Raw genomic sequence first — 19,112 nt, forward strand, 5'->3', positions numbered from 1 at the left:
AGCGAACAGCAAATTCCGACCCAGTAGTTCAATCTCCAATCAAGTACTCTAAATCCAAGGTGGAATCTCAAAGTATAAACTCTTCAGTTTCTGTTTAACCGATATATGTTGTAACCTGAATTTCATCATTGACAAGTTATCATTCCAGCTCAGTACAAGCTTTATTTAATTAGGATTTTCTGTGAATGTGCAAATATCATGCAGGTCTCTATGAGATGTTCTTATTTGGGAATAATATCAGCGTTGCACACGTAAAATTTCTCATCTACTTTGTCTATTTTCCAATCATGGTTTAACTACAAAACTGAATAGATTATTTAAATTGCGTAATGATTTTGGCTGTGGAATGAAGAATGAAAAGAACCCCCCCTCCCTTTTAAGTCCGACAAGGTGTATTTAATTTCATTATGCAGCTGTATATGCAAAAATTAACGGCTGCAACGTCTGAATATTCAGGTTACATTTCGGAACAGAATCATCGGACTAATTGAAGCATTCTATTGTCAACATTTCAACATTTCAAGCTTTAATCAGCTGACTGATGTCTATCCTAGTATTAGTGCTAATGTAACACTGCAGATTTTAATAGGAGCATGCATTTTACGCACAGCACTTGGATTTACTGGCACAAGGCAACAATGCCCAACAAGTTCTATTTTCCCAAATTAATATTTGAATTTGTTTCTGATCCAAATGAGCAATCTACTAAATGACAGAACATCACACTCAGAAGGATCATGGCTGGAAAGGACACTGACAGATTATAAAGCACTGTTTTGCCACCGCATTATGCTTTAATCAACCATTATTCCAGAGTATTAGAATTTCCTGCAGTATTCTTTTGATAATTAAAAACATGAGTTGTGATGAAGGCGTTTTCTACATTTGCAATTTTATTTTAGATGGATTACATTGAATTAACATGTACACATTTAAACCCTTCTTGACTATTCTGGGATTGGGAGTAGGGAAGGGAATGGAAAATGGAGCAAATGAATTTCTGAGGAGCATGCAACACAGGAGGCCATTTGGTCCATCCTGCCCGTGCTGGTGCAGGTTATCCAATTATTCCCACTCCCTGTCCTCTTCGATCATAGCCCTGTACATTTCTCCCTTCCAAGGAGGTGGCTTATCACGGCTTTTAAAGGTATTAGACAATTACATGGGGAAAAAGCTTGGAGTATAGGGAAAGGGTGGGACAAGCTGAACTGTTCTTCCTTGGCATGGACACAAAGAGCAAAATTATTTACTTCTGTGCTGTAACCATTTTATCATTCTAAGAAATCCTGCTGGAATTAACTATCACTCTTCAAGGAGCAATCAACTGCATCTTAACTGCTTTTAAAACTGCCATATGGTCTATCTGTCAATACAATGGAAATCAATTAGACACATACTTCAGGATCAACAAACTCACTCAAATCTAGACAAAGGCATGTGTATTTTGAGAACTTCATATAAACCACACAATGACGACTAGCTACAGAATATTTACTGCAAAACTCTTTTAATAATCAAACCAAACATAATACAATGTATTTTCCCTATTGCTGTGAATATTAGACTGCAAAATTCAAATTAACAAATCACTTATTTCATTAGAGCTAATCAACACTACCTCAGTCAGCATTCTTATGCACATGACAAAGAATATGCAGGGACGAGTGATAATAATTTCTAAATATCATAATTCTATTACAATCCAAGGTAAAAAATTAGTTAGCAAGTCGATACTGGAAGGAAATTTAATTGAAAAATAACAAGTGCTTATATCTCCAGCAGGATTCCAGATGTTTCATTACTCAAAAATCCAGTTAAGTATATAGAAACCAATACCGACAGAGTCACCACTGGAATAGCATTCCAAAGTCTTCAGAAAAGCCAAGAGCTTTTGAAAAAAAAAAGTTGCAACATTTTAGGAGTAAATACAATCTCGCAGTTGTATTTTTAAAAATGTTTTCTCTTCTAATGCAATTTTAAAGACACATGAAAATACTCTTCAAAAGCAAACATCACTTCAGGCCAAGTTTTTGGTTATTATGGCATACATGCACAAAGTACGATGCTTTGGAATATACACAAATAGGAGATACATTTTCAGCACTTATAAGACTAGTTTAGGGTAACGAGATCAACGTGTTTCAGAATGTCATGCCCATTTTAATTGGTCAGTTTCTGTTCTTTTATTCACTTTTAAACAACACGACTTAGAAGTGCTCATTCTTACAGTACTGGCTCAAGGTTACTTATCAGCTTCAAATTTTATTCAAACATACCTGGTTTTCTATTTACACTTGGACACAGGAAAGCCTGGAAGCTAGATGCACAGAGCTCACTAACAGTCCCCATCACTCGCTTCAATGTTTTATAATCCAAAAAGCCATCAAATACATTTATTTCTGTGGCTGTGGTCTTTTCTCTACACAGGCTTCACAGGATCATTTAATCTCACTGGTGGTCAGAGTCGAAGTTCTCTCCCAAATAGGGAAACACTATATATAGAGAGAAACCATATGACTGTCTCTTGATGCACGACTGCAGCAGACCGTCAGTAATCGAATTTCACTGGCCACACATCCAGGAAAGGCTTAAATATTTCCAAATTGCTAAGTATTACGATGTCACTGCATGACAACCTGCATCACAGTCTTCATTCAGCCAATCAGATACACAGAGACGAAAGCACAATCGATGCTCTAACTGAGCAATAAAGTCAAATAATTGTGAATTACTTTTATCTCCAACCCCACTTCCCTCCAGCCCCTCTTCAAGCTGCATTCCATTAAATTTTCAATGAGGTGCTTTTAGTTATGATGAGGATTCTATGTTCACCTATGAAACCTTTTCAGTATCAAGTGTTCATCGTTGCTTAGCAACTCACTGTTCCATTACATAAAATGAACATGCTGCAAAAATGTACCACCAATGTTGTGAATAAGGTTTTTTTTAAAAACTGACAGAAATTACGAGCTAGTGTTACAAAAGGCCATCTTAAAAAGTGATTGCAACTATAAGTTTCTTCAAAAAAATGAAAAGTTTCTTCTGAATATGATTCCAAGATTCCTCGTTTGATAGCAAACTAAACTTTATTCCCTGATTTCTCGACAAAAGACATGGATTGTTTCATAACTGACCACAGCACTGCCAATTTATGCCACGTTACAAAACATTCCACCTTCAGAGGACTTTTTGTGCAATGTTTTGAACCACTGACCCATCATATTTAGCTTAAAGAAATATGCCCCTCAGACATTCATAATGAATTTCAGAAGTCTGCAGATTTCTATGCAATGTGACAGGCTAAGTGTAGAAATTTGGACAAGATATAAATGCATCTTGCTACTAAAAAAGGCTTGTTTTACAATGTAATTTTCTCGATAGGCTAGTTGATTTTTTCCACATTCGGAGCTCCATTTTTGTAAAAAATTACTTTAAAATCAGAAAAATATTGCATGAATAGATTAATTCATGTTAATTTTTCTGCACAATAGACAACAGTTATGATTTAATGATTGTCATGAAGTTTCTTTCCAAGATTCCAAACTCGGTTTGATTTAGAATTGCTGATCAAAGCTAAAATTCTGCTCTTTTACACTTCATGCAAAGCAGGAGTAAAACATCACATGGCTGTCTTCAAAGCCCAAACCTATAACCTCAATGGCATCAGCTGCCCATCTGATTGTTATCAAGTTTGTTACTGGTTGATATGCTGTTGGACGACCACAGGAATAGCAGAGTTAAATATATACTCATCTTAAACATTTTTTCCTTCAGAAATATGGGGCGCTATCCCCTGTCCAGTGACACAGAAATCGTGATCAGGCGGAGAATCGCTCATCAGCTGAAAATAGAGGTCAACACCGATCGCCCAATGGAACGCCATGCTTGGTGCCTCGATAGTAGCATGATGCATTCCATGCGGCGCACCAGCATGCACATGCAAACTGTCCAGTAATGGCCATTAATTAGCATATCATTAACTAGCACGACCCAGCATGTTCCAGCCTCCCATGATTCTCCGCCTCTGCCAGGCAGAAGTGATGACGGCGCGGTTCACTTGTGATATTTAAAATCGAGAAACAAACGCCACGGCCGACAGGGAAGAGAGAGGAGGTAAGCCAAGTTACCAAAGGCACAACAGTCGGTTGACAGTTGTGCCATTGGCCAGGGGGTGTCTGCCATGACCGGGGGTAGTGACAGAGGGTGACCAGGAGATGGGTCCTGGGGTTAGGATGCCCCCTGGAACTGGGGTATCCAGGCTCCGACCCCCAGTGCACCCATCCAATGTTGCCCCACTGCAGGGACATCAGGGGAGCCGCAGAGTGCACCTCAACCTGCAGACGCATGCACCACGGGCATCGGCACCCCCCTTGGCACACTGCCCCTCGCAGAGGAGATGTCCCGACAATGAAACCCTTAACCGGCCCACCCCGCAGGATCACCGGCTGTCACCAAACCCTGCCCATCACTGCATCCCTGTCCCTGACCATCCTGTCACTAGACAAGTAGGCACAACCAGTGTGCCACACAAAGAACCAACGGGACACCACAGCTGTGATCCCAAGGGGTGCCCACTTCCCCTGCCAAGCCCCATCTATGGGCCTTGCCTGCATGCATGCCATGAAGCATGGCACTGCAGTGTCGCACCCCCCCCCCCCCCCACCCCACACACAACGCAACGCCACACTGCTGGCATCCACACGGCTCACCCACAGTGGACCCCACAGGAAGGCGCAGGACATGGGCCTGAGTGTACCGCTGGCATGAGTAGCCCCAGCCACCCGTATCCCTACCGGCAGGGACAGAGGATATTTTTAAAGGCCCCCCCAACTGGCAGGCACTGACAGGGCTAGGGTTGCGGTGCGGAGGGCAAAGTGTCAGGGGAAACGGCCAGTGCTGGGGAATATATGGGGGCAGAGGCTGCAGTGCAGGCCAGGGCCACCATGTAGCCCGTTAGACATGGCTGGGCACAGGAATATTCACCATGCTAACAAGTCTGCCTTTTACCCCCTACAGAGAATGGACTTAGATATTGAACCAGGAGTGGTTGGTATGTGCCTAGCCTCCACAGCCCTACTGGATGCACTGAAGCTGCTTGAGCAGGAGGTGCTCAGGGAGGACCCTGCAGAACAGGCTGCCCGGGGGGGGGGGGGGTGCCCTTGTCCATCCTCACCAAGCACTGCCGACCAATTGGCCTGGTGGGGGCCGCATTGGGGGCGGGGTGCAGCGGTTGGTTCTTCCACTGCTGCCCAGTCCTGGCGGTGGTGCCCATGGTACTCTCTGCCTCTGCCACCAGCACCTATGCCCAGTTGGTATCTGTGGGTGGCAGTTGCCCGCCCACCCCTGGGAACAGGGTGTCTCACCTCTCCTCCACAGCATCCAGCAGTGTCTCCAACTCGGTATTGGCGAATTGCGGGCCACTCTCCAGGGTGGCATCTTCTTGGCATATTCTTGCCTGGAATAAGGGGCGGAATTCTCCGACCCACCGGAGGGTCGGAGAATCGCCCGGGGCCGGCGTAAATCCCGCCCCCGCCGTGGCAGAATTCTCCGCCACCCTGGAATCGGTGGGAGCTGGAATCGCGCCTATCAGCGGGGCCCCCGCGGCGATTCTCCGGCCCGCGAAAGGCCGAAGTCCTGCCGCTGTCAGGCCTCTGCCACCGACGTGGTTTAAACCACCTCTCTGCTGGCCGGATTGGCGGCGCGGGCGGGTTACGTGGTCCTGGGGCGATCAGACCCTGGGGGGGTGCCCCCACGGTGGCCTGGCCCACAATCGGGGCCCACCAATCAGCAGGCGGGCCTGTGCCATGGGGGCACTCTTTTTCTTCCGCCGCCACCACGGCCTCCACCATGGCGGAGGCGGAAGAGACCCCCTCCACCGCGCATGCGCCGGTGGTGACGTCAGCGGCTGCTGACGCTCCGGCGCATGCGTGGACTCACGGCGAAGACCTTTCCACCAGCCCCGACGCCGGGCGGCGTGGCGCCAAAGGCAGTCGGCGGGGCGGGAGCCACTCCGGCACAGGCCTAGCCCCTAAAGGTGTGGAGAATTCTGCACCTTTGGGGAGGCCCGACGCCGGAGTGGTTGGTGCCACTTTGCTACGCCGGGACCCCTCCTGCCCCACCGGGTAGGGGAGAATTTCGACCGAGGAGTGGTGTGGGGAGTTGAGTGCTTAAATGCAGCTCCAGCCTATCAGGCTCTGCAGTACCAATCCCGACCACCGCGAATCCGACTCTGGCGTCAGTTGGTATTGCACTAGTTTCATGTGGTGCCGAAATTCTCCCCATGTCAGCGTGGGTCTCAACCCCGCACCTCAAAGATGTGCAGGTGGATTGGCCATGCTACATTGCCCACTAACGTGAATTTTTGTAATGTTCCATGTGGCGCCATGCTGGCCTATTAATATATCCTTAGTTGTACAGGGACTAACGATGCTTTTATGGCTGTCAAACACCCATAATTCAGTCCCAGTGTCAGTACTTAAGTCTCTAAATGGAGAATACAACCATGACATTGTCGCACAATAGATCTGCTCCTTTAAATAAAAAGCCATATATTTCTGTATGGAATAGAGTAACAAAATTTTTTTTATTTATAGTACAGACATTGTTTTCAGATGACATGATTGCACAGCATGCTAGTGTATTAGCATACCATGTTAGAGTAATAGAATGCCACTCCATCCCTCCAACTACATGGCAAGTTCTATTTCCCTGTTAATTGTCCTACAAAGAGATTCTTTAACATATGGAAACAAATTGAATATCATCCTTATGCCATACTTTTCTCCTTCTACTAATTTACAAGTGGCACCGGCAGAGCATTAAAGTACCTGCCACCACACTGGACAAGGAAAACTGTATGTTTGTTTCGGAAACAAAAAAAAAATACATACATATCACAATAGAAACCAGGGAAGGTGCTAGAAACACAGGTGGTGCCGAGTCCGGGGGTGGGGGGTGAGTGTTGTGCTTGTCTTTTGTTATTTTCGGTGGTCTGTGAAGACAGCCGTTTGGGGAGATATCTATTTTTGCGCTATGTTAATGTTTAACGCCTATTGGTCTTTTTCAGTTTTTGTTATAAAAATATTACAAATATTTCAATAAAAATATTTAATTAAAAAAAAACCAGGGTGGAAAACACATTTTAGAGCAGTTTTATTATAATTAAATTTCAATTTTAAATATTGCACATAAATTGACAGTGGAGCTTGTTTGATCAATTCACAACACATGTAAATTGATAAACATAGAACTATTATATAGCAGCAGTTAGGACCTGCACATATAAATGTTTTTTAAAATAACTTCTGTATAACCCCACAACAGAGCCAAAACTTGTCAGCCAAAACTAGTGTTAACCAAAGAAATGGGACGTTCAGTGGTCTAAGATCTTTGGAAAATGTCATAATTAAAAAGTCTGAAAATACAAGATGGAACTCTAGACTTGCATTGCAGAGAATTTTATTTTGATACCATCTGTAACATTCTTCTTTGAAGCTGTGATTTCTTTGAAGCGCAATTTCTCCAACAAAAATATTGAGTTTCTTCAGAAAATTATATAGGATTCCTAATTCCTAACAGAATGGAATGGTTGTGTATCCATCATTTTAGTATATAGTTGGAATGTCTTTCATACTAATTTAAGGAAATCAGCACCCAGTGATTTGTCTTGCAAAGTTTTCTACTGCTCTATAATCAACAACTTGATCTTTCAGCTGTAAAATTGAGAAAAGAGAAGGAAAATTCCATCAGAGCTCTTAAAGAGCAGACATTTAAACAAAATTCTAAAAATAAAACAATTTCAATTATTCTCATTAAAAATTAATTTGCTGTTTCCCATATAGATTCACTGCCAAAAGCCTAATTTTTAAAATGTGCACAGACTCTTCGAGCTCTTGGGAAAGATATGCATCCTTTCTTGTTATTGGAGAAACTGAACGAAGATTGTTGCACCCGACTTCACGATGGCAATACAAAAAGAGTGATTTAGCTCAAACTTATTTTTAAACAGGTTACATTTTAAGCCACATTCTAGTGTTTATGGTGCTAGTTTTTGTATAATACTTACAAGAGATAGTTGTGCAACTTGCACTATAATATTTATACTGCCGAAGGTTTCTTGAACAGACACACAAATTAGTTTTAAAAATATAGACATGGTTCATTGAGTCGCTATAACAACATCATACTGGGTTATTTCACTTTGCATGCAAAGCCACAATTCTCATTTTTATTTTGTGTGAATTTTGGGCCTCAAAGCATCAGGACCAGTGACAGGCAAGATTTTCCACTCAAGTTTTGAATTTAAATATTCCCAGTTAAGTCATAATACAGGTGAAATGCAAAGTAAATGCCCTCTCCACTTCAGAACACAACTCAACTGAACTGTGGTGCACACCAGCCATGCTGGCACTGATAATCACTCGGTACGAGACCACCAGCATTGTATCAATTAATATTAATGAGGGCAGTTTTGACTGCAAATTTACATCCACTCATTTGTCACTGTCCAATTGTATTTTATTTGTACCTTAATAATTAGCAACGCCACTATAAGCTTGATGTTAATGTGTTTCATTAATTCGCTGCCTTATTCAACTCTCTTGATATTTACATAACAAACGGTTACTGGAATTAAAAATTTGAATGAAAACTTGTGATAAAAAGAATACATTATCGAAAGGATACAATTTATGTTTTACTGTTGAAGATAACTACACAGCCCATCTATAACTTTGGACGTATTTGCAACAGTGACATACCATATTGCTACATGTTTCCCCTTCATCCACACTATGGACTGGATTTAATTGAAGTCAGGACAGTTTCTGGATGGGGGAAAACAGTAATTTATTATGATTTTGATGGAGGTGCTACTTAATTGCCATAAGAGACAGGCTTGCTGTCAATTTATTTTTAAAATTTAGGGTATCCAATTGATTTTTTCCAATTAAGGGGCAAAGTAGCATGGCCAATTCATCTACCCTGCACATATTTTTGGGTTGTGGGGATGAAACACACACAGATACTGGGAGAATGTACAAACTCCACACGTACAGTGACCCGGCACCGTGAGGTAGCAGGGCTACCGATTGCATCACCGTGCTGCCCTGCCTCTCTGTCAAATTAAAGACAGAGTGTGGGCTATCAAAGCTAGAGGACCAATCACAGGTCTTCCATTCTGAGAGGAGCAGCAGCTTGCAAAGGCAGGTAAGTTACAGAGCATGCTTCAAAAGGGAAATATCCCATCTCCAACTACTTCTTTAAATAAAAATAGATTCAGCAGCCACAGTGGCATGATAAATACCTTTATGGAACAGTTATGTGGCTAGTCCCGCAGACAAGCAGATGGGGAGGTGGGCTTCCAGGTTTGCTGCTGGGCTCCTGCCTTCAGACATCTATACCAGCACAATGTGGGAAACTGGAGGCCGACTGGAAAATACCAGTTGATCGCCTGCAAAAGGGCTCAACAGGACACTGAACAAGCTCAATCAGCTACTCGGAGGTGGGTAGACGTATTGGCCTTTGGCAAGAATGATGGCAGAAGCCCCCCGGCCAATGGCACAACTGTCAGCGGAGCATGGCGGTGCTGGACACTGTCCGTACTCCCTATCTCTCTCCGCAGCCTGCACGTCAGGTTCACGACTGTTGAGAGCACACATGGACCACACCGTCGGGAGCCCAGCCAATCGAAGGCAGAGCATCACGAGTGGGCCCACTAATGAGTTGCGAACGCAGTTGATACGCACGGCTCGCAATTACGCCATCTTTCAGGGGGCGAAACATCACGATTTGGCGTCAAACAGCACCTGCCGCGATTTTGTCGTCGTTAGCTATTCTCCGCCAGATCTCCGTTCCCGATTTTGGAGTCGGACAATGAAGAATCCAGCCCAGTGTCTTTGTTTATACAGTGCGCTTATTACTTGCTGCATGCTTTAATTAACAAGACATATTGCTATTTAATACTGCAAACTATGAACTTGTGTGAACCGGCGTGCTAAAGTGCTGAATATTGATTTGCCTAATGGGAAATGCTGCAATAAAAAGTGGTTAACGATATGCCAAACTGTATCTCAATTAATTGTTAATATCCTTTCAATAAGCTAACTTCAGCCATCACCAAGAATGCAGTACAATGTTAGAATAGAATAGAATACCTATAGTGCAGAAGGAGGCTATTTGGCCCATCAAGGCTGCACCGACCCTCTGACAGAGCACCCAATCTAGGCCCAGTTCCCCTCTCTATTCCCATAACCCCGCCTAACCGGCACTTCTTTTGGACACAAAGGGGAAATTTGAGCCTGGCCAATCCACCTAACCTGTACTTTGGACTGCGGGAGGAAACCAGAGAACCCAGAGGAAACCCACACAGACACAGGAAGAACGCAAACTCTACACAGATAGTCACTCAAGGCTGGAATGGAACCCGGGCCCCTGGCACTGTGAGGCAGCAGCGCAAACCACTGTGCCGCCCAGGTTTTTTTATTATCACACACTCGCCCCGGTTAACTGGTAGTTGAATCTTAAGATGGGCTGATGTGCAGCAATGCAAAAAGTAAAAGTATAAACCCCAATCAATTTCTTCTATAAAACAATATTGCCAACTCATGATTGATGCTGCTACTACATAACAGACATTCACAGTAAAAATAACCTTTGTTTCACTGAATGAATAAAACAATTAATTCAACATCTGCATTAATCATCACAACAATCACTAGTGAAGTGGGGATACTGTAGTGTAGTCAGTTTTAGTAAATTTTTAAAGACAAAACGTTTTACAAATTACTCCTTTTTTAAATTCATTCATAGGATTTGGGTGTCACTGGCTAGGCCAGCATTTATTGCCCACACCTAAATGCCGTTGGAAAGGTGGTGAGCTGCCTTCTTGAGCCATTGCAGTCAATGTGCTGCAGATAAACCCCTAGTGCTGATAGGGAGCTCCAGGACTTTGACCCAGCAACAATGAAGGTACAGTGATTGAAGTTTGCCATAGTCATTTCCAAGGCCAAGAAACAAATCCAGAAAACAAACTCCGAATGCTGATTGATTGATCCATCCATCAACAAAATTCATCCTTTATTTCTGAGAACATAGAATTATAGATTTGAGGTTATTCAGTCCGATGTTCCTCTCTGAGCAAGTCACCTAGTGCCATTCCCCCTGTAACGCAGCTCATTCTTCCTTTTGAGATAATAATCCAATTCCCTCTCAAATGCCTCTAACACACACTCAGCCAGCACATCCGAGATCTTAACCACTTACTGCATGAAAACGTTTCTCCTCAGACCTCCATCACACCTTTTGCCAAACACCCTGAATCTGTTGCCTTGTCGTTCTCAATGTTTCCACCAGTGGGAACAGTTTTTCCCAATCTCCTTTGTTCAGACCCCTCCTGAATTTGAACACCTATCAAATCACCCCTCGACCAAGAACAGTCTTAACTTCTCCAGATAAACAACATTACTGAAGTTCCTCATTCCTGGAACCATTCTTGTGAATCTTTTCTGCACCCTCCCTAATGCCTTCACAATTTTCCCAAGTGTGGTGCCTAGAATTGTGCGCAATACTCTAGTTGAGGCTGGACAAGTTTGTTTTTACAAGTTTCCTCACCTCCTTGCTCTTGTACCCTGTTAAAGCCCAAGTCATTGTGTGCTCTCAATGGTCCTGCTACCTTCAATGACTTGATTGTTGATTTGTCACATATACCAAAGTACAGTGACAAGTATGTTTCTGCGGCCAAGGGAACGTACACAGTACGTACGTAGTAGACAAAAAGAATAATTGACAAAGTACACTGACAAATAGTACATCGACAAATAGTGATTGGTTACAGTGCGGAACTTGGGCGGCACGTCAGCACAGTGGATAGCACTGTTGCTTCACAGCTGAAGGGTCCCAGGGTCGATTCCCGGCTTGGGGCACTGTCTGTGTGGAATCTGCACGATCTCCCCATATCTGCGTGGGTTTCCTCCAGGTGCGCCGGTTTCCTCCCACAAGTCCCGAAAGACATGCTACCGGGTAAATTGGACATCCTGAATTCTCATTCAGTGTAACCAAACAGACGCCGGAGTGTGACGTTTAAGGAATTTTCACAGTAACTTTATTGCAGTATTAATGTCAGCCTATTTGTGACAATAATAAAGATTATTATTATGAGCATGCACGTTAAGGTCTCTCTGCTCCTGCAACCCTTTAGAATTGTACCCTTTATTTTATATTGTGTCTCCATGTTCTTCCTACCAAAATTATTCACCTCACACCTCCCTGCATTGAATTTAATCTGCCACTTATCAACCATTTCCATCAGCTTGTCAGTGTCCTTTTGAAGTTCAACATTATCCTCCACACAGTTCACAACGCTTCCAAGTTTGCTGTCATCTGCAAGTCTTGAAATTGTGCCCTGTGTATCAAGGTCATGAATATACAACAGGAAGAGCAAGTGTTCCTGCACCAAGCCCTGGGGAATTCCACGACAAAACTTACTCCAGTCTGAAAAATATCCATCAACCACTGTTTCCTGTCACTCAGCCAATTTCACATCCATGTTCCTCCTCTCCCTTTTATTTCATGAGTTAAAACTTTACCCAAATGTGTTGCACAACACTGTATCAAATGCCTTTTGGAAGTCCATATACACCATATCAACAGTGTTATCTTGATCAATTATCTCAGTTACCTCTCCAAAATTCCAGGATGTTAGTTAAATAAATTTGTCCTCAACAAATCTGTGCTGGCTTTCTGAAGTTTAAATGAAATCACATGAAAAAGGTTACATAAGATATAGAAGCAGAATTAGGTCATTTGGCCCATCGAGTCTCCTCCGCCATTCGATCATGGCTGATCTCATCCTAGCCTTAACTCCACCATCCTGCCCATTCTCTATAACCTTTCAACCCATTACCAATTAAAAATCTGTAACTCCTCCTTAAGTTTATTCACTGTCCCAGCATCCATCGCACTCTGGGGTAACGAAATTCACAGATTCACAACCCTTTGGGAGCAGTTGTTTCTCCTCAACTCGGTTTTAAATTTGCTACCTCTTATGCTAAAACTATGACCTCTCGTTCTAGAATACCCCACAAGAGAAGCATCCGCTCCACGCCTTCTTACCGGTGCCTTTTTAATCATCTTTTATACCTCAATTTGATCTCCCTCATTCTTCTAAATTCTAGAGAATATAGGCCTAAATTGTTCAATCTATCCTCGTACACTTAACCTCTCATTTCTGGAATCAACGTGAACCTCCTCTGAACTGCCTCCAATGGCACCATGCCTTTCCTCCAATAAAGGGACCAAAACTGTGCACAATACTCCAGACATGGTCTCACCAATGCCTTGTATAGTTACAACACTTCCTTATGTTCATACTCTATCCCTTTAGTTATAATTGCCAATATTCCATACACTTGCTTTATTATCTGCTGTATCTGCATGCTAGCTTTCTGAGACTCATGAACGAGGGCCCCCAGATCCCTCTGCAACAGAGCACCCCAGAGTCTCTCATTATTTAGATAACAAATTGCCTTCCTATTTCTCCAACCGAAATGAATGGTTACTAAAGATTTTTCATATCAAGTACAATACATTATGAGTTTCACAAAATCTCGCTTCATATCTAGCCTTTACTGCTCCAATATCCCCCCCCCCCAAAAACAACAGTGTGAATCTAACTCTATTTCCAGTTCTCTGTCGCTTTGATGAAGAGTCATTCAGACTTTTGGATTAAAGAATCAGATAATTTACAGTTCAGAAGGAGGTTATTCGGCCCATCGATTCTGCACTGGCTCCTGGAAAGAGCACCCTACTTAAGCCCACGCCTCCACCCTATCCCCACCTAACCTTTTTGAACACTATGGGCAATTTATCATGGCCAATCCACCCAACCTGCACATCTTTAGACTGTGGGAGGAAACCAGGGCACAGGGAATAAAACAATTTGAAATGTTAGCTCTGTTCTCTCTCTACAGACACTGTCAGACCAACTGAGATTTTCCAGCATTTTTTGTTTTTGTTTCATATTCCAGCATTTTTAGTAATTTACTTTTGTACTATAATTATGAAATGAAAAGAAAATCGCTTATTGTCACAAGTAGGCTTCAAATGAAGTTACTGTGAAAAGCCCCTAGTCGCCACATTCTGACGCCTGTTCGGGGAGTCTGGTATGGGAATTGAGCCCGCGCTGCTAGCCTTGTTCTGCTTTCCAAGCCAGCTATTTAGCCCACTGTGCTAAACCAGCTAGAACAATGTCTTCAGAGATTAAAAACAATATGATTAGCCACGTTAGCCAGAATCACAAATTACTGTACAATGATTTTTTTTCCTTCCCTCTAAACGATTATACAATACAATAAGCTTTCATCATGGATGTCACATTAACATTTTAATCATAGCAAAGGATATTTAAATAAATGTAATTGTCACTTTCATCCGTGTTAATTTAGCAATTTATAAAAGGTGACAACATTTTGTTCCATATTACCATCCACTGATAAACCTCAGCTACACAGTCCACTGTTAAAAAAACTATTTAAATCATTATGAAAATGAAAGTGCTGGAAATAATCCGCTGGTTATGGCAGCATCAGTGGAGAGAGAAATAAAATCAGGTCTTTGACCTCAGAACTGGGACATTTCTGTCCTCCGCCAACTGCACTGTCTGATTGAAGCTCAACACAAGTTTAAGGAACCTGCGGGTGGAGTGGGGGGTTTACGGATGTGTAGGACGGGGTTTGGTGCTAGCGGTAAAGTGTGGCCTGCTCACCCTGGCCACTCTGAGGAGGTTGTGCAGTTTCTTTCGTCACGGACTGGCAGGTCCTCGCGGTGTTGCCCATGGCGCTGATGACCTCTGCCACCTGCGCCCAGGCCTGGCAAACGGCGACAGCTGGCTGCCTCCTTCCCATCCCAGGGTACAGTGTCGCCTGCCTCTTCTCCACGGCACCCAGCATGGTCTCTAGCTCGGCATCTCTAAACATTACTGCCGCGCATCTTGCTGTCACCTTGTTGGCTGGGATGAGTGTGAGTGTGTGTGTGTGCGCGCGCGTGTGGAGTGCAGTGTGTATATGCGACTGCAGCTTGTCAGCCTCCCGAGTGTCAATCTCGAACCCGGCAAATCCGGCACCTCTTCTCATTAGAATCGATTGTGTTCCACATGGTTCCAGTACTAGCCCTTTAATGGTCATTGAATTGTTCCAGGTGCGGCTGCAGTTTTGCTGCAGTAAAACTCCACTAATCCTGCCCCGGCGTCAACACTTAGTCTCAGCAACGGAGAATCTGGCCCCTCACCTTTCAGTTTGGCACGTTACAGCCTTCTGGATTCAACATCGAAGTTCTACCATTTTGGACCATAATTTTCTCCACTTTGTTTCCTTCTCTTAGCTTGTTTAGTTCCTTTCTTTCAGCATCACGCTTGCTCTCAGCACATCTTTTGATTCTTTTCTTGCCCCATCACCATTCCCTTTGCCAATGAAAGACCAACTCTCACGTCATTCAAGCTCTCCTGTCTTTCACACTATGACCGACCTTTCCTTTGTCTTGTACCACCTACGACTTGCTCAAAACCTTTTACATCTTTAGCTTTGTCCTGTTCTGATGAAAGGTCACAAGCCTGAACAGAAAGTTTCTCTTTCCACAGATGCTGCCATAACATGCTGAGTATTTCTCATATTTTGTTTTTATTTCCGCTTTCAATCCTTTGTATTCTACTTTTCAATCAGTATTTAAATCATCTATATTTAATTTGCCTGAAAACCAATATATCAACTGTCTATCAGACTGCAAATTAATGTAATTCAAAAACAAATTTGGCTGAAGCCCAGAAATATTAAATCAAGTTAGGTAGAATTGATAACAATCTTTATTATTGTCACAAGTTGCCTTACACTAACACTGTAATGATGTTACTGTGAAAAGCCCCTAGTCGCCACAGTCCAGCACCTGTTCAGGTACACAGAGAGAGAATTCAGAATGCCCAATTCACCTAACAAGCACGTCTTTCGGGACTTGTGGGAGGAAAACGGAGACCCCGGAGGAAGCCCATGCAGACACGGGAAGGTCGTGCAGATTCCGCATAGACAGTGACCCAAGCCAGGAATCGAACCTGGGACCTTGGCGCTGTGAAGCAACAGTGCTAACCACTGTGCTACCATGCCGCCCTTCAACTAAGTCATACTCAAACCTTGGAGGTGTTCCCCTTTCAAGAGCTTTGTTTTTTTTTTAAATGAATTCACTGGATGTGGGTGCCATTGGCTGGGTCAGGATTTATTACTCATCCCTAAATGCCCTGCAAATGGGTGACTCGCTGGGCCATTTCAGAGGGTATTTAAGAATCAACCATATTGCCATGGATCTGGAATCAATGAAGGCAGGACCAGGACCAAGAAGGCAGATTTTCTTCAACAAAGGCCATTAGTGAATGAGATGGGTTTTTATGATGATTAATGATGAGATCATCATTAGACTTTTAATATCAGCACGGTAGCATAGTGGTTAGCGCAATTGCTTCACAGCTCCAAGGTCCCGGTTTGGGTCACTGTCCGGAGTCTGCACGTTCTCCGTGTGTGTGTGAGTTTCCTCCGGGTGCTCCAGTTTCCTCCCACAGTCCAAAGATGTGCAGGTTAGATGGATTGGCCATGATAAATTGCCCTTAGTGTCCAAAATTGCCGTTTCTGTTGGGTGGGGTTACTGGGTTATGGGGATAGGGTGGAGGTGTGGGCTTGGGTAGGGTGCTCTTTCCAAGAGCCCGTGCAGACTCGATGGGCCGAATGGCCTCCTTCTGTAACTTTTGTCTTCTATGAATTCATAGAACAAACAAAGAACAAAGAAAATTACAGCACAGGAACAGGCCCTTCAGCCCTCCCAGCCTGCGCTGATCCAGATCTTTTATATAACCCTGTCGCCTATTTTCCAAGGATCTACTTCCCTCTGTTCCCTCTCTTCCCTCTACGCCCCTTCATATATCTATCTAGATGCATCTTAAATGATGCTATCGTGACCGCCTCTACCACCTCTGCTGGCAAAGCGTTCCAGGCACCCACCACCCTCTGCGTAAAAAACTTTCCACGCACATCTCCCTTAAACTTTCCCCCTCTCACCTTGAAATAGTGACCCCTTGTAATTGACATCCCCAATCTTGGAAAAAGCTTGTTGCTATCCACCCTGTCCATCCCTCTCATAATTTTGTCGACCTTTATGAGAGGTAATAGACAGGGTGGATAGCAACATGTTTTTCCTAAGAGTAGGTGGTTTCATGACGCACCATTGGCCATGGAGCATCACCCTGGGTCTCCAGATTATTCCTCTAGGGAAAAGATCACTGTTTCACCACCTCAGATTATGTTTTGACCTACATGCTATTGCAGTAGCAGTAAAACAAAATGCAAACACCAGAGTTTCCACCCCGCTCAATTTGGCTTTTTCCCAGTGGAATTTACCCAATCTCTGCATAATTTGCACCAAAAATCGCTGAACTTTAAGGACAAATCATACTAAGTGCAAATCAAGCTTAGGCAATTTTTTTGCACTGCTTTTAAAAATATGCCTTGCAAATCCAGCCTCGCTCTCAAAACTGGCCATGGCTCTCGGGCAATAATAATAATCTTTATTGTCACAAGTCGGCTTACATTAACACTGCAATGAAGTTACTGAGAAAAGCCCCACCACATTCCGGAGCCATAACAATCATCTTTTGGAATTTGTAGACCTACGAGGAGGTTCCAAAAATGAAGATGGGTCATTTGGGCACAAGGACATTAATAACCATATTTCAAAACATTTCTGAATGCATCTTTTAAAAGTTACAAACAAAATGACAACTGTAATTGGTTCTATGTTTTAAGTCATTTATGGTCAGGGCAGAGTATTTCTGGTGGGCTTCAGGACCCCACTAAATGAATGGCAGAAGCCTGCACTATGTGGCCAACAGTCATCAATCAGCAATTTGCTCTGAATTAGCCAATTAAGGAGCAGAGGACAGGCTCACTCTCCTGGGTTCTACTAGAGGGCCAACAGGAGACTCTCTAGCTAAAAAGGAGCAGCAGAATGTCGTTGCATGGATAGGCAAGGGCTTCCAAAGATGGAATTGGCCCCTCACCAACCTTTTTTACAATTTATATTTTTAAAAACTCAACAGCTGGACCGTGTGTGTGTGTGTGTGTGTGTGTGTGTGTGCACCCACTATAAAAGTTGTACATGAGCATCAACATAATGTGTTCATGGATGCAAATAAAATGTAATCTTGAAGATTACGTCAGAGGAAAATTCAAAAATCAGAGAAACTGAACATATAATTAATTAGGTTCAATAAACAACAGTGGTCTTTCTTTCAGTATTTCAGCAGAGATGTTCTTTTATACAGACATTTCACAGCTACACGGTACAACATTGGATAGCTAAGCCTCAGAATGAAAGACTGAAACGTGTTGCTATGAAACAGAAATATTGACTGCATTTTACTGATCTTACTGTTGGGTGATGGCGAATAGCACATGCGTAGCATTTTTAACTAATTATTATTCTGGCAGTGGATTTCATATTTCAAGACAATCAATTGCTGCAATGGGCTTATATTTAATAAAGCCACCGATTTTAATTGAATCCTGGTGGTAGAAGATAGTGACAAATTTTCTGCCAGTGCTATTAAAATAATAAATAAAGAAGCAATTATGTTTTTTCGCTGCGTGCCATTTTCAATGTTCATGGGTCTGAAGAAATAGTTTCCATGTATTCTGTAGATACTCCTGCTGCTCACAGCTTCGAGCCTTCAGTCAATTCAATCATCATTTCCCAATTATCGTGATCAGGTGTGCAAGGAAAACTGTGCAGCAAGCTTTCTTTGAAACCTGAAGGCATTTTTTCTTTTCAACAATTCAATGAAGTGGTGTGCTTTTCAGTACACAGCAACCAAAAAAGACATGGAAAAGCTGACAACCCAAAAGCAGACTTGAATACAGATATAGTCGTTCAACCGGTCAATAGTAAGTACCACCTTCAAGAATGGCACTACAAGTACATTGGGAGGCTAGAGGAAGGGCCTTCACCTTATGAACTCCCAGTAAAATTTATTTGACATGCCGTCCTCTAACCTGGCTCAAAATTTCAATTTGTTTCTCTCCAAG

The 19,112-nt window shown here is 43.1% G+C and overlaps 1 protein-coding gene across 2 annotated transcripts in view; it reads right to left on the reverse strand.

Moving 5' to 3' along the window:
* Positions 1 to 19,112, reverse strand: part of cyth1b (cytohesin 1b) — a 289,435-nt gene that overhangs the window by 222,805 nt on the left and 47,518 nt on the right. Inside the window, exon 1 of one of the 2 annotated variants that reach the window (XM_038777858.1) lies at positions 2,277 to 2,536. The exons of the other annotated variant lie outside the window; for it this stretch is intronic. Coding sequence (XP_038633786.1) covers positions 2,277 to 2,349 — 73 coding nt within the window. The 5' untranslated portion in view covers positions 2,350 to 2,536. Of the gene's footprint in view, positions 1 to 2,276; positions 2,537 to 19,112 lie in introns of those variants that run through there. 2 annotated transcript variants of the gene reach the window in all.

This window comes from Scyliorhinus canicula, chromosome 18 (genome assembly GCF_902713615.1).
Source record: "Scyliorhinus canicula chromosome 18, sScyCan1.1, whole genome shotgun sequence".
Lineage (NCBI taxonomy): Eukaryota > Metazoa > Chordata > Chondrichthyes > Carcharhiniformes > Scyliorhinidae > Scyliorhinus > Scyliorhinus canicula.